Source organism: Eptesicus fuscus, chromosome 4 (assembly GCF_027574615.1).
Source record: "Eptesicus fuscus isolate TK198812 chromosome 4, DD_ASM_mEF_20220401, whole genome shotgun sequence".
In the NCBI taxonomy this organism is placed as follows: domain Eukaryota; kingdom Metazoa; phylum Chordata; class Mammalia; order Chiroptera; family Vespertilionidae; genus Eptesicus; species Eptesicus fuscus.
The window spans coordinates 5,358,807-5,385,795 of NC_072476.1; the positions used below are offsets into that span (position 1 = coordinate 5,358,807).

The 26,989-nt window shown below is 51.7% G+C and overlaps 1 protein-coding gene across 1 annotated transcript in view; it reads left to right on the forward strand.

Moving 5' to 3' along the window:
* Window positions 1-15,938: 15,938 nt before the first annotated feature.
* HS3ST4 (heparan sulfate-glucosamine 3-sulfotransferase 4) overlaps window positions 15,939-26,989 on the forward strand; it is a 353,766-nt gene continuing 342,715 nt past the window's right edge. The window contains exon 1 of the mRNA XM_008152888.3: window positions 15,939-16,669. Coding sequence (XP_008151110.2) covers window positions 15,939-16,669 — 731 coding nt within the window. The remainder of the gene's footprint in view (window positions 16,670-26,989) is intronic.

A 26,989-nucleotide genomic window follows, 5' to 3' on the forward strand; every position in this document is an offset into this window, starting at 1 on the left:
AGATGGGAAGTCCTGTCCTGTGTCCAAGACACACACCCCGTGCGGGAGACCCATCTGCCCAACACAGTGTCCACACCTTGGCCTGAAAGGTGGTCAAAGGTACATTTTTATTGTATTTGTGTCACTCTTTTTTTGGAATCTTGTTATTTTCTTAATATAGAAATATAGGGTGTCCCAAAAATATATATACACTTTGAATAATTATTAATTCTAATGGGTTAAATCTGAAAAGAAAGAAACATCAATTGAGCTATCAGAAAAAAAGTGTGCATAGATTTTTTGAGGGACACTCTATATCTGGAACACACAGAAGAGTACATAATATAACCTATTGTTATGGTCCCAATAACTAGAATAAACATGTTAAATTTTGCCATGTTTGCTTCAGATATTGTAATAGTTTACTAGGCCTGTCATAACAAAATCCCACAGACTGGGTGGCTTAAACAACAGACATTTATTTCCTTATGGTTCTGGAAGCTAGAAGTCCTAGATCAAGGTGTTGGCAAGCGGAGTTTCTTCTGAGGCCTCCCTCCATGGCTTGCAGACGGCCACCTTCTTGCTGTGTCCTCACATCGACTCTGCAGTCTCTGTGCTGTCTGTGTCCTAATCTCCTGATCTTAAAGGACACGGGTCCTATTGGATTGCGGCCTCTCCAATGACCTCAGTTCCCTTAATTACGTCTTTAAAGGCTCTATCTCCAAATACAGCCATACTCTGAGGTCCTGGAGTTAGGACTTCAACATATGAATTTGAAGAATACATTTTAGCCCATAACAGTGTTTTTGTTTTTAAGAAAAAAAATATTGCAGTTACAACTAAAATTCCCCTTTCCATCCCATTTCTTCCCTCCCTCATCATAGGTATCAATAGCCTGAGATTAATAATATTTGTGAATGTCACCATTAATAATATATTACATTCTCATGCATATAATTCTTTCCATAACCAGCATCACAAAACACAAATCCTTCTTTGATTGGCTTTTATCAATCAGCAATAGCTTTTGAGCTGCACCGATGTTAATAGTGTAGAGCTGGTTGGTTTTCTTTAACCACAGCACCATATTCCAGGGCATGACTAAAGCACAGTAATCAACCACCACTGATGGAAAGGGAAGTCGCTCCCCCTTTACCTACAAACACCGCCAGACCCCTGTACACACCCTGTGTGTACACACCAGGAAGTGGGATTTGGTCAGGTGACGACCTGATATTATTCTCCCCAATGTACTTGTACCGATTCACAGCAATTCAGTGGGATAGGGTAGCTTCTCCCCTCTAGCCTTGCTAAGATTTGGAGCTGTAAGGCATTAAGTTTTGCCGATCTCATGGGCATGCCATGGAATTTTTACTATTTAATTGTCACTGTTCCGGTTGATAGTGAGGTTGATACAATCTTATGAATATCTGCCATTCAGATGTTCTCCTTTGTGAATTGACTCTTTACAACCCTTTTATTTTTTTCTAGTGATTTTCAAATTACTTGAGGGAGTTTCTTATATACACTGAGTGGCCAGATTATTATGATCTCTGAATGCATAATAATCTGGCCACTCAGTGTGTGTGTGTGTGTGTGTGTGTGTGTGTGTGTGTGTGTGTATTAGAGGTCCAGTGCATGAATTCGTGCATGGGTGGAGTCCAGCCAGCCTGGCCAGGGGGAGGGGACATGGGCGTTTGGCTGGCCTGCCTGCTGGTCGAACTCCTGGTCGAGGGGACAATTTGCATATTAGCCTTTTATTATATAGGATATACACTGAGTGGCCAGATTATTATGTGTTCAGAGATCATAATAATCTGGCCACTCAGTGTATATTCCAAATTTTAAGTAATTTTAGCAGGCTTTGTTTTTCATTTCTCTTGATGGCATCTTTTGACTCAAAGAAATTTAAAACACAGGCAAATTTATGAATTTTTCTTTATGATGTGCGCTTTCTGCATTTTGTTTATGGCATTCCTCTCCTACCTGATGCCATCAAGTTCACATCCTGTGTTTTCTTATAAAATTTAAAGTCTTTCTTTTCATACTTGGGCCTCTATGTAACATGCCTGGACTTCGTTTGGGGTAGGGTGGGTTTTCCTTTGCCTATGGACAGCCAACGATTTATTAAGTAGCCCCGTTCTTCCTCCCACTGACTTGTGATGCCTTCTTTGTCAAAATCCAGTTTTCTGTTTCTGGGTTTTCTATTCCCTTTTATCATTTTGTTTACCAACCCCTGGGCCATGGTTCTCATTACCAAAACTTTATAATATATATACATCGTTTTGCCATCTGATCGTGTGGATACTCATTTTATAAAAATATATTTTTATTGATTTCAGAGAGGAAGGGAGAGGGAGAGAGAGCTAGAAACATCAATGATGAAAGAGAATCACTGATGGGCTGCCTCCTGCACGCACCTTACTGGGGATCGAGCCCATGACCTGGGCATGTGTCCTTGACTGGAATCGAACCCGGGACCCTTCAGTTCACAGGCCAATGCTCTATCCACTGAGCCAAACCAGCTAGGGCTGGATACTCATTTTTAATTTGTGTTCTTCAGAATTATGTTGGATATTCTCTGCCCTTTTCCCTTGTGTAAAAGAATAAACATAGTCTTCTGTTGTGCTTTAAATGTAGAGGCTGTCGGAGAAATTTCAATATTAATTGTTACAGAGGGGAGATGACAGACCACACTGATAGCTAAACACCTAAAATAAGGCTGAGGCCTTTGTCATATATGCAGAGCCAATGATTCAGTTTAAGGGAGGAGAATAAAAAACCATGAGTTACACAGGGATATGGGCTAGCTGATACCACTCTACATGCTTACTAGGGCTGACAAATCCTATATAATAAAAGGCTAATATGCAAATAGACCAAACAGCAGAATGACCAGTCGCTATGATGTGAACTGACCACCAGGGGACAGATGCTCAATGCAGGAGCTCCCCCTGGTGGTCAGTGCACTCCCACAGGGGGAGTGCTGCTCAGCCAGAAGCCAGGCTCATGGCTGGTGAATGCAGCAGTGGTGGCTGGAGCCTCTCCCACCTCTGTGGCAGTCAGACATCCCCCCGAGGGCTCCCGGACTTTGAAAAGGCACAGGCCGGACTGAGGGACCCCCCCCTCCCGAGTGCACGCATTTTGTGCACTGGGCCTCTAGCAAATAAATAAATCATGTACACTGAGAGCCAGAGAAAGAGAATGCCAGTAAGGAAGTGTGAAGATGAGAGTGAACCCCTATGTGACTTAGAGCTGCAGATTTCAGTAGGCACTCATGTTATTTTTATGTAAATATGTAAATGGACTGGTGTTAACATGCAGGTATATGTATTCCTGTTCCTAGGTCATCTTAGGAAGGAGCCTGAGAGCAGTGAGAGTGATGCCCAGTAGCAACGAGCAAGCAGCACCTGCTTCTTGATTTCTCTCTCTTTCTCAGATGAAAGGACCAGGACTCTTTGGAGAAATGCTGGTTTTAGGGCTAGAGAGGGAAAATACGACATGGGCCTGGGCATCTTGAAGTGTCCAGAAAGAAGGAAGAACAAATAAGTAAAAAGATGGGAGCCCGTCAAAAGGATACAACATGCAAGAACTCCCAATAACCAAATCTGGAACATTATCGGCAATGACATAAATTATAATAGAATAAGTTTATACTGATTGTATGGGCCAAAGAATAAAATAAATACTCACGAATCCATGCAGATATAAATAAGGAATTGAATCAACAAGCAAATGGAGAAAAGGGATATATCTTTCTGACATAAAAATTCCAATTAATAAACATAAAAAAATGAGAGAAATAGAAAATCACCATTAGACCACCACAGTGAGCATTGCTATGGATAAGACCCCTGATGATACTAAAACTAGTGGGTGGAACTTTAAAGAGAAACAGGATGCTTGGATAACCTCATATATATCCCCCCAATACGTGTTAACTATTGTACTGTTTTAACATGTGTTCACATAATCTTTGCCAGTCCTCGCTCTAGGAGGTAAAACTTCATTGCTCTCCTTTTGAGTATGAGCAGGACTCAGGCAGTCACATCTAAAACATAGATTATGGGGCCCTGGCTGGTGTGGCTCAGTTGGTTGGAGGGTCATCCAATGCACCGAAGGGTTGTGGGTTTGATTCCAGGTCAGAGTAATACCTAGGTTGTAGGTTCAATCCCAGGTCGAGGCAGGTACAGGAGGCAACTGATTGATGTTTCTTCCTCTTCCTTCCTTTCTATAAAAAATAATTTTAAAAAAGTTTAATAAAACATAGATTATGGAAAGAGAAAGAAATAACTTTACAGTGGAGAAAACCCGTTAATCTTGTTTTTAAGGTTAATGGCACCAACAAGTCATGCTGATGATAGGATGTCACTAGAAGGGCACTTCACCTGTATTGTCTTTTTCTCCCAAACATATAACTTCAAGGAAACCATGAGGAAAACCTCAGACAACCCAAAAAGTGAAGGGTCTTCTACACCATACCTGTCTGGTGCTCTGCAAAAGTGTCAAAGTGGAGAAAGACAATGAGATACAGAGACATGGTGTTAGTTCACAACCAGGGGCAAGGAGAGGCTGAAGGAAGAGGCAGGCCACTCCACATTGGTAGGCGGCCGGTTTGTCAACCAAGGGCGCTTACGAAGCTTGTCTTGGGTGACTGCAAGGCAGCGAGATCTCCACCCTGCCCCCTGGGACCTTAAAAGCTTATAGAGAAATCCCGTAATGGGGTTCAGTCACATATACAATCCTTTCAGTCACATATTCCATCCAGACATCTCAACAACTCTTCACTCTCTCTAAGCTGTGTCCTTGAAACGGCTCCCACGGTGCGACAGTGGGCAGAACACACATGCCAAGGACAGGGGAGGAGGCACGGAGCCTCAGTGGCCTGGGTGCAGCTTGAGGGCCAAGGGTGGTCCTGTCCTCTGATGACCTCCTCCTCCACGCAGACCAGAGAACATTAAGAAGATGCAAGGACAAACACAGCACAGCTGGACATTGGTACAGGAAAAGAATGTCAGTGGAGACACCAGCAAAACAGGAAGATAAGCGTGTGGTTTAGTTGACAGTATTGTGGCAAGGCTAACTTCTGCCTTTGGACACCTGTGCCATCTCATATACGATGCTAGCACCAGGGGAGGTGGGTGAAGAGGGTAAAGGACTCTGCGCTATCCACACGCTCATTTGTCACTACAACTATCTACACTAATAAAAGAGAAATATGCAAACTGACCATACCTCCACGATGACCATCAGCCAATCAGGAGTGAGTATGCAAATTAACCCAACAAAGATGGCAGGTTAATTTGCATATGTAGGCATGGAGCTGCCAGGCGGGGCAGGATGCCTGTTATGAAGGGGAGGGCGGGGGGCAGAGGGAGCTACAGGAGCAGCACTCGGCTGGGAGAGAAGTCTTGCAAAGGCTCCCGGGCAGCCGGGAGCAAAGCCAGGGGAAGGAAGGCCTATTCTTGCATGAATCTTCATGCAACGGGCCTCTAGTTTCAAAATAAAAATGCTTCTAAACCCCAGTGAATTAATTGTAAATGAGTGCACTGAGAAGAATGAAAATACGAACAATCACTACCTTTTCCTTCATTAGTCATATTTTTTGACTTCTCACAATTATGAAAAATGTATTTTGCACATCAACATTCATGCACATACAAATTTTTACATTTCAGATAGGTAAAGACATACTCTGCTATAAAAATCACTTTGGCCTGACTGGTATGGCTCAATGGTTGAACATCGCCCTATGAACCAAGAGGTCAGGTTTTGATTTCCGGTCAGGGCACATGCCTGGGTTGCAGGCTCAATCCCCAGTGTGGGGTGTGCAGGAGGCAGCTGATCAATGATTCTCACTCATCACTGATGTTTCTATCTCTCTCCCCCTCTCTCTTCCTCTCTGAAGTCAATAAAAATACATTAAAAAATAACTTCATAACAAGAGACTTCTTTACACATGGAAGGGTAGGAAAATACACTGGGCCCAACCTGTCACTCCCAGAGGTCATATTACCCAGTTACATTTGCTTCTACTTGCAATATTTTCTACTTGGGAACTTCATCTTAGTTTATATCAACAACCTGACCTCCTTGATTAGCTCATGAGGTGGTCAATTCAGCTTTCCTATCAGAATATGGAGAGAATTTACATCATAGCACCTGAATAATCAAAGTACTTTGGAGCTAAGAAATTTACTTTAATCTTTCCATTTAATTAAAGTCCCTCTCCCTTCTTAACTCTCCCTACTTCAAGGGATACTAGTTTTTCTTGTTATACATTTTTGTGGGTTTTTTCTCTAAAGGAGGGATTGATATTAGGTTTCTTCTAGACCTCCATGTGAAATTTAAAATTAACACAAAAATATACACATAATCCATAATACTTATTCCATACCTCACATGACCCTGTTGGGATTCTGTTTGAAATTACATGGAATTTATTGATTAATGGTGAGAATTTTTCTTTACAGTACTGAGTTTTTCATTTATAAATATAATAAATGCATAGGTTTTATTTGCTTATTCATATAGATATTTTAATCCTCACCCAAGAATGTTTTTATTAATTTTGAGAGAGAAAGAGAGAGAGAGAGAGAGAGAGAGAGAGAGAGAGAGAGAGAAACATTGATGTGAGAGAGAAACATTGGTCAGTAGCCTTTCGTATGCACCCTGACCAGAAATGGAACCTGCAACCTTTTCCATGTATAGGACGACGCTCCAACCGACTGAGCCACAACAGCCAGGGCTGTTTATTCATTTTTATGCCTGTTATGAGTTGAATTGTGTCTTCCAAAAAGGTATGCTGAAGTCCTACCTCCTAGTCCCTGTGAGTGGAAACTTATTTGGAAATAGGGTCTTTGTAGATGTAACCAAGTTAAGACCAGTCACTAGGGTGGGCCCTAAGCCATCTGACCGGTGTCCTTACCAGGAGAGGAAAGTGCCCTGAGAAGACAGAGGCACACAGGGAGGAGGCCATGTGACCACAGAGCGGAGGTTGGGTGGCACAGCGCAAGCTGAGGAGCTCCAAGGAGCTGGGCCAGGCAGGAAGGGCTCTGCAGTCTCAGAGGGAGCGTGCTGCGGACACCCAGGTGGCTGACCCCTGACCTCCTGACTGTAAAGAGGGCATTTCCGGTGTAAGCCACACAGTTTGTGGTACTTCGTTATGACAGCCAGGAAACGTAATTAATACACTGTCCTTCCAAAAAGTTGTATAATTTTATCTTTTATAAAAGAACTTGCTTGCCTTTTATTAGATTTATTTCTAAGTATTTAATGGATTTTATTGTAATTCTGAATAGGATCTTCTTTTAAAATTATATTTTCTAATTGTATTCTGATTATCTATGAGAATGTTGTTACTTATTTGCATTTTTAATTTATTTTTTTTTGTTTGTATATTTCCATAGTTTTTTTGTTGTTGTTTTGTTTTTTTTTTTTTTTTGGCCACCAAACATATAGTTTGCAAGTAATAAAAATTTGTTTCTTTCTTCCCAACTCTCACGCTTTGTTATCCTCTCGTTTTTTTGCAGCCACTGAGCCTGGTTTGCGCTGAGTAAAGGCTGTGATGGAAGGCCTGTCTGTCTTGTTCTGGTCTTTAAGGTTCTCGTAATGTTTGCTGTGGGCTTTGGCAGGTACCCCTTTTCTCTGAGGGAAGTTACCTTCAGTTTACTTTGCTAAGTGTATTTATAATGAATGAGGTGGGTGAGATGTTGCACTGCTAAAAATAATCTCGCTTTACCTGGCTTATTCCAATTTTCCTTTTACACAGGGACGTAAATGTCACTTCCTCTGTGGAGGTTCTCTCGTGCCAGCATGATAGCTGCTGTGCTCCACCAATGTGCTCCCCACGCTCGGCATTTTCTCTCTCCTAGCGTCTGCCTCACTTTTAAAAACGTGCTTGTGTGATTGTTTCTGCCTTACTGATGCCAGGCCTCTTGCTTTCTGCCTCACTGCTACCTCCACGTCCAATCCAGGGTCCAGAGTATACCAGTCACTTCCAATGGCAATAGAAAGAATGAATGAAACAAAAAGAAAACAGGAAGCCTTATAAAATTAAGCAAAGCACAATCAGATGTCAGAACATTCATCCAGACAAAGATCTGTGCAGGGTTTATGTCAATAAAATTATAGACGTCCCATAAGAGATAAGAAAGAAGATTGGATGAGTGGAGATTCATCGCCTGTGTTTCTGGGTGGGAAATTCCAACATTATGCCTTTATTATATCACATTTGAGTTTCAAACTGTTGGGAAGTAACTAGTGCCAGGAAAATGAGGAACAAAATACAGTTAGATCCTTGTGTAAGACCATATGTCAAAATAAATGTCAAATGCTTTCAACACTTAAGTTTAGAAAAAATTATAAACCAAAAATGTACTAGAAGAAAATGTGCATTGACTTTGGGGACACCATTTTCCACCAAAGGTAAAAACTACAAAGAAAATACTTGAGAAATGGAATACGAATCATAAAAATGAAAAGCATATGTAATTAAAAACATGAAAACAATTTCCTTGTAAAGACCAGCTGGTGCCCTGACTGGTTTGGCTCAGTGGACAGAGTGTCGGCCTGTGGACTGAAAGGTCCCAGGTTGGACTCCGGTCAAGGGCATGTGGGCACATCCCCAGTGGGAGGTGTGCAGGAGGCAGCTGATCGATGTCTCTCTCTCATCGATGTTTCTAGCTCTCTATCTCTCTTCCTCTCTGTAAAAAATCAATAAAATATATTTTTAAAAAAGACAAGCTGGTAACTCAGTAATTGGAAGATATATGATAGAGGGAAAAATCTGATATCCTTAATACCTAAGAGGCTTTTGCGAATCAGTAAAAGCAATAATAGCAAGTAAGCCACTGACAACTAATAAAAATAAAAAATGAACACCTTCCTGAGTGTGTGCTCACACTCTGTGTGAACATGAGTGGGGCTGAAGGATGTCCCCGTGGTTGTCTTTCTCTGTTTTTTTTTTTTGGTGGGTCTGGGAAAGGGGGTGTGGGAATGGTGCTGATATGACCGCAGTTCTTGCCAATGGAGGACAGTAATGACTATACTTTTTCCTCTTCTTCCCATGTCACCTACATTTCCCCCTCCTTGATGCAGTGATCACAGGACCAGGGCTGCAGCTACAGGGGCTGTGAACAGGGATGGTTCCTGAGCTGGGATCTGTCACAGTTCCCAAGGGCTGTGCCTTCACCCTGCCGGCATTGGGGTCAGCAGTGAGTGCAGCTGCGCTGCCTGGGGTGAAGCTGGCCCTCCAGTTCTGCACCTGTGTCCTCTCACCCCACATGAACCAGTGTGGACAGAGGGAGGCACTTGCTAGACCAGTACTGCTGCCTGGGGTCCAGGCCAGCACCGCGGCGAACCCGCGTCCCTTCCAAAGGGGTGAGAGTTTGGGCCCACATGAGGAGAAGGGTCAGGGATGAACACGTGGCTGGGCTTCGTCATGAGGGAGATCCAACACTAACACCTCAATAGAGGCTCAGAGCGAGACCGTATTGCCTCCTGGCTCCTCAGAGCAGGGCCGCCTGGAAGAGGGGCATGTGCTCAGGGCTGAGACCACTCCTGCTTTGGGGACCCGAGGAGATCCGTGGCAGCCTGCGAACCTGAGTGGCCTCGCCCTGCGCCATATTTTCATGTGACAAGAGGCTGGGCTGGCTGGTTCCTAGTGACTGAATGGGATTCTAGTCACGTGCCAGTGCCTTTTGACCTCTGTGATTGTCTGCTCCAGGGGACCCTGTGAGAAGACCAGGGGTAAACCAGGGTGAGATGGTGACTTATAATAAGAAATGTATGTTTGGCCCGGCTGGCATGGCTCAGTGGTTGGGCATCATACCAGGAGGTGATGGGATTCCCAGTCAGGGCACATGCCGGGTTTTGGGCTCGATTCCCGGTTGGGGTGTGCAGGAGATAGCTCTTCAATGATTCTCTCTCATCATTTATGTTTCTGTCCCTTGCTCTGAAAAAAAAAAAAAAAAAGTAATGTATTTTCAGTCTTGGACCCATTCCTGGCACAGAGCTCCTAAAACCCTTGCAATGTTCTGTGGTAAGAGCAATAACGGTGTTTTTGTTATTGAGGTGACTTCTGGAAAGCCCTTCGATAACTGGGGATGGGGACTCAACCATGTAAATGTAATTTGAGGGTTGGAACTTTTAACAATCCGCATCCCCAACCCTCAGGGAGAGGAGGGACTGGAGGCTGAATCTACCACCAACGGCCAAAGATTTAATCAGCCATGGATGTGTAACAACCCTCCACAAAACAGACAGACAGACAGACAGACAGACAGACAAACACAGGGGGTTCTGAGGGCTTCCAGGTTGGTGAGCACAGGGTTTAGGGAGAGGGGCACCTGGAAACGCATGGAAGCTCCGCGCGCGTGCCCACACCTGCTCCCGCATCTCCCATGGCTGTTCCCGGGTCACATCCTTCCCTAACAAACCGGTGATCCAGAGAGCAAAGCGCTGCTCTGAGTTCTGGGAGTCGTTCCAGCGAGCCTCTGACTTAGAGCCAGCGGGTCACTGGCACAGGTGGCGCCGGGGCCGGCGCCTGGCAGCTGCGGGAGACAGTCTGTGGGATGGAGCCCTGCCCCAGCGGGGCCCGGTGCTCCCTGTGGGCGCAGTGCGTCAGCATTCGTTGACTTGTAGGATGCCCCGTGGTGTCCAGGCATTGCTTGTTTGGGGGGTCCGCCATGCCCCTCACACACATTGGAATTGGTACCAGAACCTATTTACAAGCTTGTAGCCCAGGCTACACAAGATGCCACAGACGGGGACAAACAACAGGGACCACTTCTCAGGGTTCTGGCTGGAAGTCTGAGATGGGGTGCCAGCAGGGGGGGCTTCTGTGAGGGCCCTCTCCTGGCACCACGAGGTCCCCTCTCTCTACGTCCTCAGAAGGTGGGATGCGGGAACCTGTGTGAGGAGACACCGAGAGCTGCTCGGCTTCCTGAGGCCACAGGCCTACCTGGCGAGGGCTCCACCACGATGACCTCATTTTAAGCTTCATTCCTTCCCACAGGCCCTGCCTCTGGACATGGTCACCTTGGGGGTTAGCGCTTCAACATCTGGGTTCTGGGGGACACAGTTCAGTCCATAGGTAAGTAAACAGCAAATAAATATAAACAGAGGCGTGGCATTTATCTTGGTCATTTTCTTCCTTCCGGACTTGACTCTCGTTCTTTTTTTGGCTTCTTCAGCCAATCATGTAGCTCATTCGTCTTTACTTTTCTTCTCCGGGGCGCGTCTATGGGACACATAACCTTGCTTGTTGGTACTGCCTCACCCCGCCCACTAGACTTTGTCACGGAGTGCTTTCAGCTCTCAGTATTTCTGATCCCATGTTGGATCTTTCCCAACCCAAGGTCCTAGTGTTCTCGGCCATTATTGTTAGTTTCTGCTCCTTTTACAACTATCGAATGTCCCTCTTTGTCACCATGTGGCCTGTCAGGAGCTTTCTCTCCAGACTGACAGGACAAAGACAGACGGGGAAGTGAATGCGCTGGGTGGGAGGCCAGGGTTCTGTCCACACTGCTGGCCCAGCGTAGACTTCTGACCTGCCTCCTCCCCTAACTCTATCTAACGGGGCCTGCTGACCCGCCTCCTCCCCTAACTCTATCTAACAGGGCCTGCTGACCTGCCTCCTCCCCTAACTCTATCTAACAGGGCCTGCTGACCTGCCTCCTCCCCTAACTCTAACCTGCTGACCCGCCGCCTCCCCTAACTCTATCTAACGGGGCCTGCTGACCCGCCTCCGCCCCTAACTCTATCTAACGGGGCCTGCTGACCCGCCTCCGCCCCTAACTCTATCTAACGGGGCCTGCTGACCTGCCTCCGCCCCTAACTCTATCTAACGGGGCCTGCTGACCTGCCTCCTCCCCTAACTCTATCTAACGGGGCCTGCTGACCCGCCGCCTCCCCTAACTCTATCTAATGGGGCCTGCTGACCTGCCTCCACCCCTAACTCTATCTAACGGGGCCTGCTGACCCGCCTCCGCCCCTAACTCTAACTAATGGGGCCTGCTGACCCGCCTCCGCCCCTCACTCTATCTAACGGGGCCTGCTGACCTGCCTCCGCCCCTAACTCTATCTAACGGGGCCTGCTGACTTGCCGCCTCTGCCTCCCCTAACTCTAACGGGGCCTGCTGACCTGCCTCCGCCCCTAACTCTATCTAACGGGGCCTGCTGACCTGCCTCCTCCCCTAACTCTAACGGGGCCTGCTGACCCGCCTCCGCCCCTAACTCTATCTAACGGGGCCTGCTGACCCGCCTCCGCCCCTCACTCTAACAGGAGAGGAAATGAACATGTGTGTCTTCCTAAGTCGGATACTATGGGCTGTGTCGTACTCACAACCAACCCCCAAGTCGTGGGAGCTGAAAACAGCCCGGGCACTTGAGGCTGCTGCCTGTCGTCAGCGCTGGCTCTGCACTGACCTCACTCAGCGCGGGGCCTGAGCAGGTGGCGGGAAGACAGGCCCACTCCGACTCCTGGCAGGATTGTCAGGCGGGAAACACTCCCACCGGCAACCGCCCACTGCACCCGAGCTTCTGGGTGGAAGAGGCAGCCTCGCCGGTGCCCGAGCTCCATCAGCCCGGGTCAGTCACACGTCACCGGAAGGGGCAGAAAGAGGGTCTTTTCTGTGGGCCGCCGGTCGCCGAGACTGTGTGGTGAAGGGCAGTGCCGACATCTGTGCACTCTGTGCTCCATGAGCAAGCATGTCAAACGGACGCCGAGACTGTGTGGTGAAGGGCAGTGCCGACATCTGTGCACTCTGTGCTCCATGAGCAAGCATGTCAAACTCTCGGGCCGCGTGCTCCCGCTGGCCGCGAGACTGACCTGCTTGCAGGCCTTCCCAAAACCTGTCTTTGCTCCTTGTTCATTGATTTTTTAAAAATCCCCTTCAGTTATGGGAGTTATTACACATCCTCCTTGTAAATTTCTTTAATTAAAAAGAAAAACCAAACAAAACTGAAGTTAGCCAGAGTTCGTTTCTATTGCTTAGAAAAATGTAGAAGGCATTCGACTTGGCGTGATGAATGCTACTGGCAGCTCAGGAAAGTGAAGCCCAGCTCCCACGCCGGCTGGCTGGACAGAAGGGTGCACACGCATGTTCTGAGGGGAAGGCTTTCCTGGGAGCAGGCATGGCAGGAGCCAGTATTTACATTCAAATAATTATTGGTGACCACTGTACGTCAGGCACCGGGCCCGGTATTTTTGCTTATGCAATATAAGCCAATTTCATTTCTTTTTAAAAAATTTTTAATGTTTTTATTGATTTCAGAGAGAGGAAGGGAGAGGGAGATAGAAACAGCAGTGATGGGAGAGAATCAGTGATCAGCTGCCTCCTGCACGCCCCCTACTGGGGATAGAGCCCACAGGCAGGGCAGGGGGTTCCTGGGTCAGAGGGCACCTGTAGCTTCTGGGGTCTGTAGGAATGAGGCGTGCTGGAGGCCTGGACACAACTGGGGGAATATTGTAAAGCTCAGGCGGGTCTGACGGGGCATGGGTGTAGCTGAGGGAACAGAAAACCCTTCTCTCTAGTCTCCAGACCCGGGGATTGTGGAGGCTGAGTTCTCCCTATGAGACAGCCCCTACTTCCCATCACGGGGTCCGGAAGAACTCGCTCCCAGGAAAAGCCTGGATCTAGAGCAGAAAAAGGGAAGAGGGACCAGCCTGAGAGAAGCTCGTCTCCCCACACCGACTCTTCCCCAGCAGCTGCAGGCCTAACAGCCCAGCGACGGGCTCTATATTCCTGCTAGAGTCTCTAATTCCAGTGTGACTGTTTGGGGACCACAGGGCGAAAGGGTCCTGGGAGATTTCCTCCTGAGCAGTCTCCAGGCAAGTAAGATGCATGCAGGGTAGTCTGCGGGGGTGGCACCACGAAGACCGGGCAGATGCCCCACCTACGTGGCTTCTCAGCTCCAGCGAGGGGCCCAGAGTTGCCGGATCTGCTGTTTCAACGGAAACCTCGTATCCAGATATTTTTGGAGAAAGCCCTCAATTTTAAAATATTGCCACTGTTTTACATTTCTTCATATCATGGTGCTGGCCACATTCAGCTCCCCATTTGCCACCTCTGGGCTAAATTTTAATACCACTTTGTCCAAACCTTTCCAAATCTGAAAGCACATCTTTCGTAAAACTAGATCGTGGAACAGGTTCTTTGGATGGCTGAGAGGGTGGGCAGAGAGTGTGGGCGCTACTGGTGTAGGCGAGCCCTGGGCCACAGGCTTGGCCTCCGGTGCCTGGCCTTGCAAAGGTGAGGGACCTGGCAGTGGCCTCCTGGCTGACCTCCCTACGCTGGGCTGGGCTGGAAGGAGGCATGGGTGAGCTGCGTCCCTCAGCTCCAGGGGCCCCTTCCCAGGAACAGCACAGCAATGCAGCTGTGCGAGCTTGAAAAAGCACCCCTGGTTCCCGGGTGATTTACAGGACACCAGCCCCTGCGTGCGGAGCCCCCGGTGCACCATAAAGATGCATTACGAGGGAATAATCTTTATCTGAACTGGAGCTGCGGCGAAGGAGACTCTGTCCAGCTGAGAGCAGCAGTGAGCTTTTGTTCGCTCGGGAAAAGTCCCTGTTCTTCATCTTATTTGATTAACATTTCTTTTTCCTCTTTGACACTAGGTATCTAGTTAATATTTAGACATTATATACATTTTCTTTCAACTGTTGTATCTATTATGTGATCAAACGCACCACATCAGACCTGCCAGGCACCCAGCTGTGGCTAGCGGGATACCTGGGACTCACAGGGCCAGGCCCTGGGAGGGACAGCGCCGGGTGGGGGTTGGGGGTGGGGGGTGGGATCCAGGGCCAGCCCTGTCCCCAGGAAGCAGAGTCGCCCAACTTGTTTGTTTATTAGGTGTATAGACGAACGAGGGTCTCAGTCTATTTCAGTCCAGGGAAATCTGAATTCCTTTAGTGGCAATGTTCCCAAGGGACGCTGGCGTGACTGTGCTTAAGGAGGGGGCAGCCTCAGCTTTCTGGTGGCAGGACAGAGGCAAAGGTTTGGGGCAGGAAAACCTGGGGGTTTGTGTCAAAGCTCCACCCACTAGGAGCTCCCAGCTAAGATGGGGAGGCTGGAAAGATGGAAAATGGGATGGGGAAGCTGCTATGGAGAAGAAATCGCTCCTGGGCCCAAGACAGGAGGATATCCAGGGAGAGAAGGGCGGGTCCGGGGCCGGCAGAGTTTGCCTGGAGTCCCAGGGCAAAGGGAAGCTGAGCTCGCTAGCCCCTGGCTCCCTGCTTCCTGGTGCCTGGCACCGGCGGCGCGTGGCGGGCGGCGGGCGGCAGGCTTTACGTCCCGAAAGTACTGGGAGAGGATGGAGAACGCGGCGTCCCAGGCTCCCAGGGAAAGGGAAGCCACGGGGCTGGGCGGGGAACACCTCCGGTGTGTGTGCGTTCAGGCGGGGGGCACACGATCTCCGCTTCCCGGGCGCCCCAGCCCTGCGCTCGCCTCCGCTCCCGCGCCCCCTCCGCAGGCGCGCGCGAGGCGCACACCCCCTCCCTCGGCGGCGCGGGGCGCGCGCCCGGCCTCCGCCTCCCCTCGCGCTGCTCGCTCTCCCGGCAGAAAGTTAGCAGCGGGAAGGAACTCGGGGCCGCAACAGCGCGCGGCGGCGGCGGCAGAGGCTGGAGCAGGAGCCGCGGCCGAGCCTGGAAACGGAGGCGCTGCGGGCGGAGCAGGTGCAGCCGGGCCCGCGCGCCCCCCTCGGTCCCCTTGCCAGAGGCTGAGGGGGGGAGCCGGGGGGCCGCCCGGACTCCGCGGGCAGAGCCGGGAAGGGGGCCATGCGGCCGGGCTTGCCCCGGGCGCAGCGGGACAGCGGCCAGGGCCGGGGGCGCAGCGGCGTCGCTTCATGCAGCCGGGGCGGCTGGGCAGCGGCGGCGGCGGCGGCGGCGGGGGCGGCGGCTGAAACCATGTCCGGGCAGCGCTGGGGGCCGCCGCCGCCGCGAGCCGGGAGCCGCGATGGCCCCGTGGCCCGTACCTCCTCCGCCGCCGCCTCCGCCTCCACCTCTCGCCGCGCCGCCGCCGCCCGGCGCCTCGGCTAAGGGGCCGCCGGCGCGCAAGCTGCTGTTTATGTGCACCTTGTCCCTGTCCGTCACCTACCTGTGCTACAACCTCCTGGGCGGCTCGGGATCCCTGCAGTTCCCCCTGGCGCTGCAGGAGCCGCCGGGCGCCGCCGCCGAGCCCCCGCCGAGCCCGCCGCCGCCCTCTCTGCCGCCTCCCCCCGTGCGCCTCGGCGCCCCCTCGCAGCCGCCCGCGCCGCCGCCGGACAACGCGAGCCGCGTGGAGCTGACCGAGCCTCCCGAGCAGCCCGCCGCCCCCGGGGCCGACGGCTGGGGGCTGGCGAGCGGCGGCGGCGGCGCCCGGGACGCCTGGCTCCGGACCCCGCCGGACCCCAGCGAGATGACCGCGGTGCAGAGCGCGCTGCTGGAGAGGGACGCGCAGGAGTCCAGCACCACCGACGAGGAGCTCGCAGGCCGGAGGGCGGCCAACGGGAGCAGCGAGCGGGGCGGCGCCGCCAGCACCCCGGACTACGGGGAGAAGAAGCTGCCCCAGGCGCTGATCATCGGGGTCAAGAAAGGGGGAACCCGCGCGCTGCTGGAGGCGATCCGCGTGCACCCGGACGTGCGGGCGGTGGGCGTAGAGCCGCACTTCTTCGACAGGAACTACGAGAAGGGCTTGGAGTGGTACAGGTAGGACCCGGCTCGGCGGTTGGGAGACTCGGAGGGAAGTCCTGGCGCCGTCCTGAGGGCCCCGCGCCCCGCGGAGGCTCTGGAACCCTGGCGGGGCGCCCGGGGCGCGGCGGGGAGGGCTGGGGCCGGCTAGGGCGCGGGAGGAGGTGGCGGCGGGCTCTGCCTCCCGAGCTGCTGGTCCAGCCAACTGCTTTCTGAATCTGCGCAGCTCCGTGCCTGGGAGTTCCCAGCCCTGGTGCCCCCAGCGCTCCTTCCGCAGGCTCTTGGGGAGCTCTGCGCGCCTGTGGGGGACGCTGAGGACTGAGTCAGGGCAGCTGTGTTGACTAAAGGGCTTTGAGATCCCCGGGAATCTCTCAGAATCGCCCTCGAACGCATTTTCGTGGCTGAAATCCAACTTTAAGTATTTTCAGGTTAGAGCAAAATGAACAGGGAACAGTTAAAAAGATGGTGCTGGCGAGTTTGGGCTTTCTAGTGAAGACCTAGGGTGTCCTCCATCTCCAGAACTTTCTATCCCCTTGGCCGAATGAACCCTGGGTTGCGGTCGCCTCTGTAGCACCGCTGACCAGGTGACCGAGGTGCCCTGGGTGTTGATGCCTGCACCCAAGCCCTTCCCGGGATTGTGGACGTTCACCCCCCTCCTGTCCCCCCTCTGCCAGCGGGGAGGGCGGGGGGGGGGGAGACGGGGAGGGAGAGGAGAGGAGGGGGCTAGAAAGTTGAGCGCAGGTAAAATAAATGAATGCCCAGCTTTCTTGCCAGCCATAACATTTAAAGCAGCACTGGCGCGGATGCCCACACGCACACGCAAGCCTCCTTGGCTGTTCTCTTCCCCTCTTTCCTTCTGTTTTCTCTCTCCTCGGAAAACGGATCTGGATGGCTGGCCCCATCTCTGTTGCATCTCCGTAATTAATTGCAATTGTCAAAGGGAAACGCAGGCAGTGTCAGCCGAAGTGATGTTATCATCTTCACAGAGCCAATAGGTAAAATCAGGATTGTTCCTAACAAGTGTTTTCCTGTTGAAGGGATGGCGTTCTCAGTTTAAATTACAGCCTGGGAAAGTTTTAGAAATAACAACTTCAGAAATATATAATAAATGTGTGATTGATTCCACCCCCCAACCCCCCTATTTTTAAAATATGCTTTGTACTTGGAAAGCTGGAGAGAGTACACTTAGGCATAAACATTCCAGCACATTAAAGGAAATAGCAAATGTGTCTGTTAATGTCCTGCCTGTTTCAAAAGAGAGAACTAATTGCAACATTTTAGGAGGCTTCAAACAGCCCCTTCCTAGCAAAACGTAAAACAGCAAATGCCCAATTTAACTGGAAAATCAGTGCCTTGAACATCACAGGCCATGACTTCCGGGTTGCAGTTATCATTAAAAAGGTGTTCGGATGATGAATGCAACCCTAGCGGAGGGGCGTGCTGTCTGGGGAGGGTTCGGTTAATTGATGGTTGCAGGAAGGTTCTAGCTGCTTCTGTGGGGCAGCTTTGGTCTGGTGAGGGTAGCTGGCCCGCGCCCCCCCCCCCCCCCCCCCACACACACACACACTACTTCGGATTTTAAAGCTGTGTATCTTGTGAGAAGTGTCAAATGCCCTTTCGGGAGAGGGCGGCCTAAGGATCAGATCTTTCCGAAATGTGTGTGGGTAGCTTTGCAGCCGCTGGAAACAGAAGGGGGGTCTGATGAGATGCCTTAAAGGTGGTGTGGGGTGTGTGGTGGGATTCGAGTCAGGAAGCCCGCGGGAGGGGCTGGCAATTTTCTGACTGAGGGGATGGAAGATGCCTGGTTTTCCGATGTTCTTCTACACCGAGGCTGGAAAAGAAGGCACATGCACTGCCTCGCTGTGGGGACCTGGCTGTGGTATTTGGGGCTCCCCTTCCAGCTGCTACACCGCAGAGATGTGGCTGGAAGTGGAGGACCCCGTGATGTCTGTGTCCTCAGTCCCACCCCAGGCTGTCCGGGTGGTGGTGCCTGTATTGCTGAGGTGTGACCGGAAGTGCTGGAGAAGAGTCTGTCAAACGCGGAGGGAATCTTAGCCGAGCGGACTCCCAGAACCCCTTGCACCCACAGAAGCCACGTGTGCCCCGACGACTTGGGTGTATCTCTAGCCTTACCAGGGCCAGCGGTGCTCTGAGGGCCCCGGATTTTCCTGAGCTCCGTCCCAGGCTCCCGCCTCTGTGCGTGGAAGAAGCGGGCAGGGCATCCTCGCCGGCTTGTAGAGAGGAGGCCGTGGCACTGATTCAGACCAGGACAGACACCTCGCTCTCGGTGGCTGGTGTGGCTCCGCCTTTGCAGTGGGGCCTCTGTACCGAAGGTTCCACTTGCCCTGGAGTGCCAACACCCATCGGGACCTTCCTCTTCTGTCGCCTGATGACACAGCCCCAGGTGAATTCAAGGTCCACCCCCCCACCCCCCAACGCACCTCTTTTTCTTTTCGGTGTGCCTCCCATGGCCCACCAATTCTGCAAATGTTTCTAGTGTTTGTTTCCCACGAGGGGGGCAGAAGCAGCGGCTGCTCCCAGCAGGGCTGGCCTGGGCCATCCCGGGCAGCCCAGCAGCCGGCAGCTGCGCCTTCTCCGAGCCACTCCAGTGGTGTCTAAATCCGGGTTTTGCTTCCTCCCGTGCTGTTGATCTAATGTGATTTAAAAACACATTTGGGATTAGAACATGTGCCTCAGATTTCCAGGCCCCGATAGCCTCCTGGATTAGGGCGTGTTACAGCTGCAGCAGAGCGGGCTCCCTGCCTGGACAGCAAGGCGGCCGTCAGTGAGGGTGCGGGGCAGGTTACACCTCCACGCCGGCCCCCAAATGAAGGGCAGAGTCCCAGTCCCTCACCTGCTCTGGTAGGAGCTGTGAGCTGAGTGGGCAGGGCCTTGAATGCTGTAAGGGCGGGGCCCTGTGGCGGGCCGCCACAGCAGAACCCATCAAAGTGAGGAGGCCAGGAGCGCGGCCCCCCGCCGTTTAGACTGTGCAGCCACCGTGGCCGCGTACGCAGCCTTTTGGAAACCACTCAGCCCAGGGCGATGGGAAGTGACCCTCCAGGGTTTCAGGCTGTCCTCACTGCCAGCAGTTGACGCACGGCCCACTGGCCGGGGAACGCCACTCGGGGGAGGGTTGCTGTAGTCCCGCCAGCTTCCGGAGGACAGTGGTGACAGCGTCGTTCCCACACGGCGCCTGGAGAGAGAGGGAAGGAGGACCGGCGCTGGCCCTTGCTGAGCGCAGTGATTGTGGTGGTTGGCGCCGGAGAGGCCTGTGATCACATTGGAGCGTCGTGATGAGGCTGTGAGTGTGATGGAGACACTCCTGGTTCACAGGTGGCTCCGAGGGCACACATGCTGCTCAGGTTTCCGGGAGGGTCCCCGTGAGCTGCCCGCGGTGAGCTGCCCGCGGTGAGCTGGCAGCGTCTGCCCCACCGCAGAGCTTCCCCTGCCCCGCATGGCCACACAGAGAGCGCTGGAAGACCGTCTTCCTTCTTGTGTGCCACAACTTCTATCAGTGTTTTCCGTGTTCCAGTGCTGTTTCCGGTCCTGGGGTTAAAGTGGGCCACAGGAACGCGGATGCAAGCCCCGTTAGTTCTGGAACTGGCATTTCACAGGGGGTGGGGAGATGGCAAACCCGCACGTCTGTCTTTGTGCCTCTATCAGTGTGGCTGCTAGGAAATTTAAAGGTACACTGGTGACTCACATTTTATACCCGCGGGACAGGGCTCCCGCACATCAGTACTTTTAAACTTCCCACACCAGTCACTTGGGGATGTTGTGAACATGCAGGCTCTGATTCAGCACGGCTGGGAGGGGCGGGTGATGCGGACACCGAAGGTCCCAGGGCCTCACTGTGAGGGGCAGGGGCTTAGAGCGTAATCGGTGCGCACACACCTGTGACTTTAAATCAGATGACCAGGGAACTCCTCTCTGTGGAAGTGATGTAAACGAAGTGAAGAGCTGGGTGGAGAGGTTTTCAAGTAGCGGGGGCAGCGAGTGCAAAGGCCCTGGGGTGGAAACGAGCCTCAAGGATTTCCAAAGTGTCCTTTATTATTCCCAAAGCACGGCCTTGGAAGCTGGACAGGCCTGCGTTCAGTTCCTGGCGTTGTCGCCTTCCCGTTGGAGGGTCTGGGTTGGATAACAGCTTCAGTTTACCTGAGAGTAATTCCTTCCTTGCAGGGTTGTTGGGAGGAATAAATGAAATGACACAAGTGAATATATTTTCTAAGCAAAAACTGGGTTCCAGAGCAGAAAATCCAAATAGGCCCAAACTGGGTTTTTCCATTTCTCAATCTTGTTGGTCTCATCTGCTTTACCTCCTATCTCAGCAGTGAGAATGTTCGCGGAAATGTTTCCTTACCCGGATGTTTTGGGAAACGTCTAATAATGACTGGCTTTGCAGTCTGTATCAGCTTAACCTTTTAAACCAGGGGTCGCCGAGGGCCGTGGGGAGCCTGGAAATGAGGGAATGAACCAGGTGGGGAGAAACGGGGTGAATGTATTCTGTAAAGGGGTGCCCGCTGCTTGTTTCCAGCTACTCTTTTCCATGCTCAGAGGCGGGTCAGGGTTACCCGGTCTCCCATTTGGGAAGAAAAAGTGGAAATCAGGTTTTAATGTGAAATCTCCTGGTTTTGAATGTTGGCAACAGAATGAGATTTCTTAAAAGTGCTGTGTGGGCCAACACTGTGAGGCACGCAGAGCCCACCTGCGGGCGGGATCCAGCCAGCTGCTGCCCGTTCCCAGCCTCTGCCCAGCCCGTGTCAGAGAGTGGCCTGCGTGCCCAGCCCCGTGGCCTTGCCAGGACCGCTGCTTCCACGGGCTAGTTCAGTGTCCGTTCCCCTCCCCGTCCCAGGTCTTCACCAGCGTGGGGCAGAGGCGCCGGCCACAACGCCAGAGGGGCTAGATGGGAACGGACATCGAGGCAGAGCAGGGCCGTTCACAAACGCATTTCCCGCCTCTTCCCAGTGAACGTTTTCTGGAAGGTGGGCGAATTCTCATGTGCTCACTCACGAATCATGAGTGCCCGGACCTGATCCATGCGGATTAATTGTGTTTATAAATAGAGTCTGGTCAGAGTTAGAAAAGTTGGGTTCTAGGCTGTGTTCTGCCACGTACCAGTTCTACCGGACGTCAGGTTACTTACATCAACCAATCTCTCTCTCTCTCTCTCTCTCTCTCTCTCTCGCTCTCGCTCTCGCTCTCGCTCTCGCTCTCGCTCTCTCGCTCTCGCTCTCATCTTTGTTTCTTAGATGATGAGGCTAGATCGTCTCCATAGGGCCTGCCCATTCATTCAGTCACTGAAATATTTTGGTTCTAGAACACATTTCTATATTGCTCAGAGGAACAAAAAGGTACAGTAGAAGCAACATTATTTGCAGCATGATGTTGTATCTTTGAGCCAGCATCCACTCATCCTCATTGCGTGACCCTGGACAAGTTACTTAATGTCACCAAGCCTCGATTTCTTCATCTGCATAATGGGCTTCATGTTACTTCCAAGGGATTATGTGAGGACGAAATAAAATGGTATCCATAGTACCCACCGAGTTTGTGACAGCCAATTCCCCTCTCCCCTTCCTTCCTCTCTCTCCCAGTTTTTCTTTTCCTGCTGCTTGTCTCTTCATTTCCTTCCTTTTATTTTATCAGTCCTGAAGGTCCCAGAGAGAAAGCTGTAATGCATTTTTTCATTTGAATGCAGTCTTTTATTTCCAGATTATGTCTGAATGAGGGATTTCAAACCCTGAAGCAGCTCTTAAGTAGCTCTCCAGAGAATAATCAAAGCCGATTCCAGAATTTGGTCTCTTGTAACTTGAGCAGAAGGAGGAGAGGAGTCAGCCGGGCTGTCCAGCACATGCGGGCATGTTCCGGAGCCTGCAGTAGGGATCCGTGCTGCCCGGGACAGGGCGGCTTGCCCTCACCGTCTGCGGAGCTGAAGCAGCTGAGAACGCAGGGCTGGTCAGGAAGGCCCCGGGAACTCCTGTGACATGTGACGTCGGGGCACAATTCACTGTTAGTCTTACTTCTAGTCAGGTCAGGAGAGAGGCCTGGGGAGGGGTGAAGGCCCGACTGCTGGGCCGCATGTCAGGAAGTTTCCAGGGCTTCGGTTTCACATGATGGATGGCGATGCTGGCTCCGGACCTGCCGGGCCACCGCCGGTTACGGCAGTCTCTCGATTCCGCTGGTTTCTGTGGTTTGACAAGCGCCTCTATAACTGTCTTGGGAATTTCACTCTGAGATTGTAACTCGCTGAGGGAACCTCTCAGCCCATTTGGCCATTAATTAAAAGCAGGCTGTTGAATTTTTTTTTTTTTAACACTTACCAGTTAGGATGACCTTCTTTTACAATTTTTTTTTGACCTTTACTTAGAGATATAAACATCTGTTTACAGGGAAACAAGGCAATACATGAAGGTTGCCAATGCTAGAGCTTGAACTTAAACTATGACAAACAAGAAAGATAACTTATTGGCTTGTGTGATTAGGAAGACGTAGTGGGTAATGGGCACCAGGGAAAGCTGAATCCGGGGGCTCCATGGCGTCCCCAGGTCTCCCCCTTCCCGTTCTCTGCCATGTCGGTCCCTGCCGTGCTTCCCTCTCAGATAGGCTGTCTCTCCACATTTTAGACAAGGTGGTCAGCAGCAGGCCTGGGAAGCATGTGCATGTGTATCAGCTGTTTGGGAAATGGGTTTCCTTAAGAGCTTCTGTAAGAAACTGCAGACGCCGGTGGCCCCGCTGGTCACGTGCCCCTCCCGACAGCAGTCCTTGTGCAGCGTCCAGTCAGGCTGGCGAGGTGGCCACCCCTCGGTTTGGGTGGGGGGCGGTGGGAGCCGAGAAGCAGGGTGAGTCCCATTGGAACCATAAGGAATAGTTTCCCTGCAGGGAATGTGGTGTGCAGGGGTTCTATTGCTAGAAGTAGGGGCCAGTAAACCACATGCCCATTAAACATCCAGACCCGCGCTGGGCCAGGCACAGGGTCCCTCTCAGTATTTTCACCCAGGAAGAGGAGAAAGGGTTCATTTGGGAGGCTCAGTCCTTTGTTTTAGCCATTCATCTATTCATTGATCGTTAACTACTTGCTGGGGCAGATGGGCGTCAGTCATGGCCAGTGATCTGAAAGAGCTCCTGGAGCAGAGACATGGACCAGCACCTGACTCCATTTCATAAAAGTCCTGACAAAGTGGGATCCACTCCAGGAATGGAAGGATGGTTTAATCTTAGAAAAATGTAATCATTTGACTTATTCTTAATATGAGTAAATGAGAACATCCTCGGATTTGTTTTATGGATGCTAAAAAGACATCTGATCAAATTAAATATCTGTTCCTGATTTTTAGTACAACCCGTGATAAAATAGGGTCATTCCCAAACCCAGCATCATGTTTGGTGGTGTAACAGTAGACACAGCCCCCCAACTCCGGACCAGGACCCAAAGCCCATGGTCATCACTGTAATTTACCATTGCTCAGGAATTAATAAATGATGCAATTAGATACGGAACAGAATAAGAAAGTGGGGGGTAGAATCATCACCATTTGCCAGTAAGTTCCTCTCTTTTTCGAAAACTTAAGTAAACAATGACGCTATTAGGAACAATAATACGATTTATTAAGGCAAGGAAATTAATATGCAAATCTACAATTTTCCTATATGCCTACACCAGCAATTTTGAAAATATAATGAGAGACAATATTCTATTTATAGAATCAACCCAAGAGACAAAATAACTAGGAATAAATTTAGCAAAAATTGCAAGGAACTTGTAAGAACAAAATTTCAATACTTTACTGAGGGGCAATAAAAAGAGATGAGTAAATGGAGAGAGACCTCTTTCTCTAGGACAGCATTTCTTTCTTTCCATCCGTCTGTCATCCCCTCTCCCCTGCCCTTTCTACTGGAGTTCTTTGCTGCTAGATTGCGATCAGTCCAGCGTGTCTAATGGTCTGAAAATATTGTTTCTGTGAACATGGCCCAAGTGTTGGACTTCAATCACAGGATCCCCTTACTTTCCACATTCTGTTTGACTGAAGAGAGGATGGAAAGACAATGGATACGGTCCTGACTCAAAAACAGTGTTATAAATACTTGGTGGGGGGTGTTGACTGATTTTTATCCCAGATTTAGGGATGGTTAGGACTGTGCCCAGGTGTGGATTAACAGTTGAGTTGGTGTCAATTTAGATGCACCCCTGTTGTTACAAAACAAACAAACAAACAAACAAACCAACCAGGGACAAGTGATGGTTATTTTTAATGCACCAGAAAGATGACGATTTGGATCTGAATGGATAACAGTATCAACTGTGGCAATAGTATCGGGCTGGCAGCAGTAGGAGCAGTGGCAACAGTAGCAATGGGAGCACAGTATGGTGGCACAGTAGCTGTGGTGGTGACAGTGGTGGCAGCAGTAGCTGCAGAAGCAGTAGCAGTGGTGGCAACAGCAGCGGTGGCAGCAGTGACGGTGGTAACAGTGGCCGCAGGAACCGTGGCAGCGGCCACATGCGGGCGGTGGCAGCAGTGGCGGTGGTAACAGTGGCCGCAGGAACCGTGGCAGCGGCCACATGCGGGCGGTGGCAGCAGTGGCGGTGGTAACAGTGGCCGCAGGAACCGTGGCAGCGGCCACATGCGGGCGGTGGCAGCAGTGGCGGCGGTAACAGTGGCCGCAGGAACCGTGGCAGCGGCCACATGCGGGCGGTGGCAGCAGTGGCGGCGGTAACAGTGGCCGCAGGAACCGTGGCAGCGGCCACATGCGGGCGGTGGCAGCAGTGGCGGCGGTAACAGTGGCCGCAGGAACCGTGGCAGCGGCCACATGCGGGCGGTGGCAGCAGTGGCGGTGGTAACAGTGGCCGCAGGAACCGTGGCAGCGGCCACATGCGGGCGGTGGCAGCAGTGGCGGCGGTAACAGTGGCCGCAGGAACCGTGGCAGCGGCCACATGCGGGCGGTGGCAGCAGTGGCGGCGGTAACAGTGGCCGCAGGAACCGTGGCAGCGGCCACATGCGGGCGGTGGCAGCAGTGGCGGCGGTAACAGTGGCCGCAGGAACCGTGGCAGCGGCCACATGCGGGCGGTGGCAGCAGTGGCGGTGGTAACAGTGGCCGCAGGAACCGTGGCAGCGGCCACATGCGGGCGGTGGCAGCAGTGACGGTGGTAACAGTGGCCGCAGGAACCGTGGCAGCGGCCACATGCGGGCGGTGGCAGCAGTGGCGGTGGTAACAGTGGCTGCAGGAACCGTGGCAGCGCTGGTAACGGCGGTGACAACAGCAGCAGCGGTAGACACATATTGTACTTGCGTGCGCCAGGCTCTGTTCCAAATGGTGGAGGCAGGCAGCCTTCACAAGCACTTGGTGAGACAGGTACTGTTTGCCCACCTTTCACCGAGGAGGAAATTATGGCACAAGGAGGTCCGAATGTGGAGTTGGGATTCAAACCCAGGGGTTTGGCCCCAAACTTACGGCAGGTCCTTTAGCTGTGACGGGCCCTTTCCCTCGGGCGGGGTCCTCCAGCCTCACGGGGAGGGGCCGGGAAGCTGCAGGCTGGCCTTGGCTTTCCCTCTGCAGCTTTGAGTCCCTGCATCAGACTGAGGTGCAGGCCCACCACCCAGGTTCCCTGAGGGCTCTTGTCCCAACACAGAAGTGGCTTCCTTTCTGCCCTTCGACCAAGTTCATTCCCACATTAGGGGCTTTTTATTCCCTGTGTTCCCCTCCTGGGACACTGCCCCACCCCTCAGCTGAAGGTCTCCTCACCTCCCCTTCAGGGGGCGGCTCAGATCGGAGCTCAGACCTTCCCAGCCCCTCATGTGCTTGTCCGCACCATTTCCTTCAGAGCGTGCGCTGCTCTCCATCCTCGGCTCCTCTCGCCCTCACCAGAAGGCAAACTGCGTGGGACCCGGGGTCTTGTCCATCGTCTTTGTTGCCATTGCCCAGACAGTATTTGGCACACAGTAGGCACTCAGTAATGGTTAACTAATCACTAATTATGAATGCATGCATGCATGCATGAATGAATGAATGAAAGGAGTGCATTGTGTGTGCTAGATTGTCTTCCAAAACCTTCTGAAAAGAAATAACACCTCTTTTGGTAACTCTGGCTGAGAATTGTTCTGATGTCTTTCTCATACTATTTTTGCAAGATTATTTTGGGTGTAAGAAAGAGAAACCCACTCAGACAAGCTGTGGGTTAGATCGTCTCCCCAAAAGTTTCCTTCAGCACACGGCGTTGTCCCAGTTATTGTGCACAGCGGCCTGGCACGGCCCATGCCCCCTTCTCCCATCTTAACAGATGAGAGAACGCCATCTCAGAGGGCGAGCGCAGTCCCCGGGTCACCTACGGGCTGTCACAGCCAG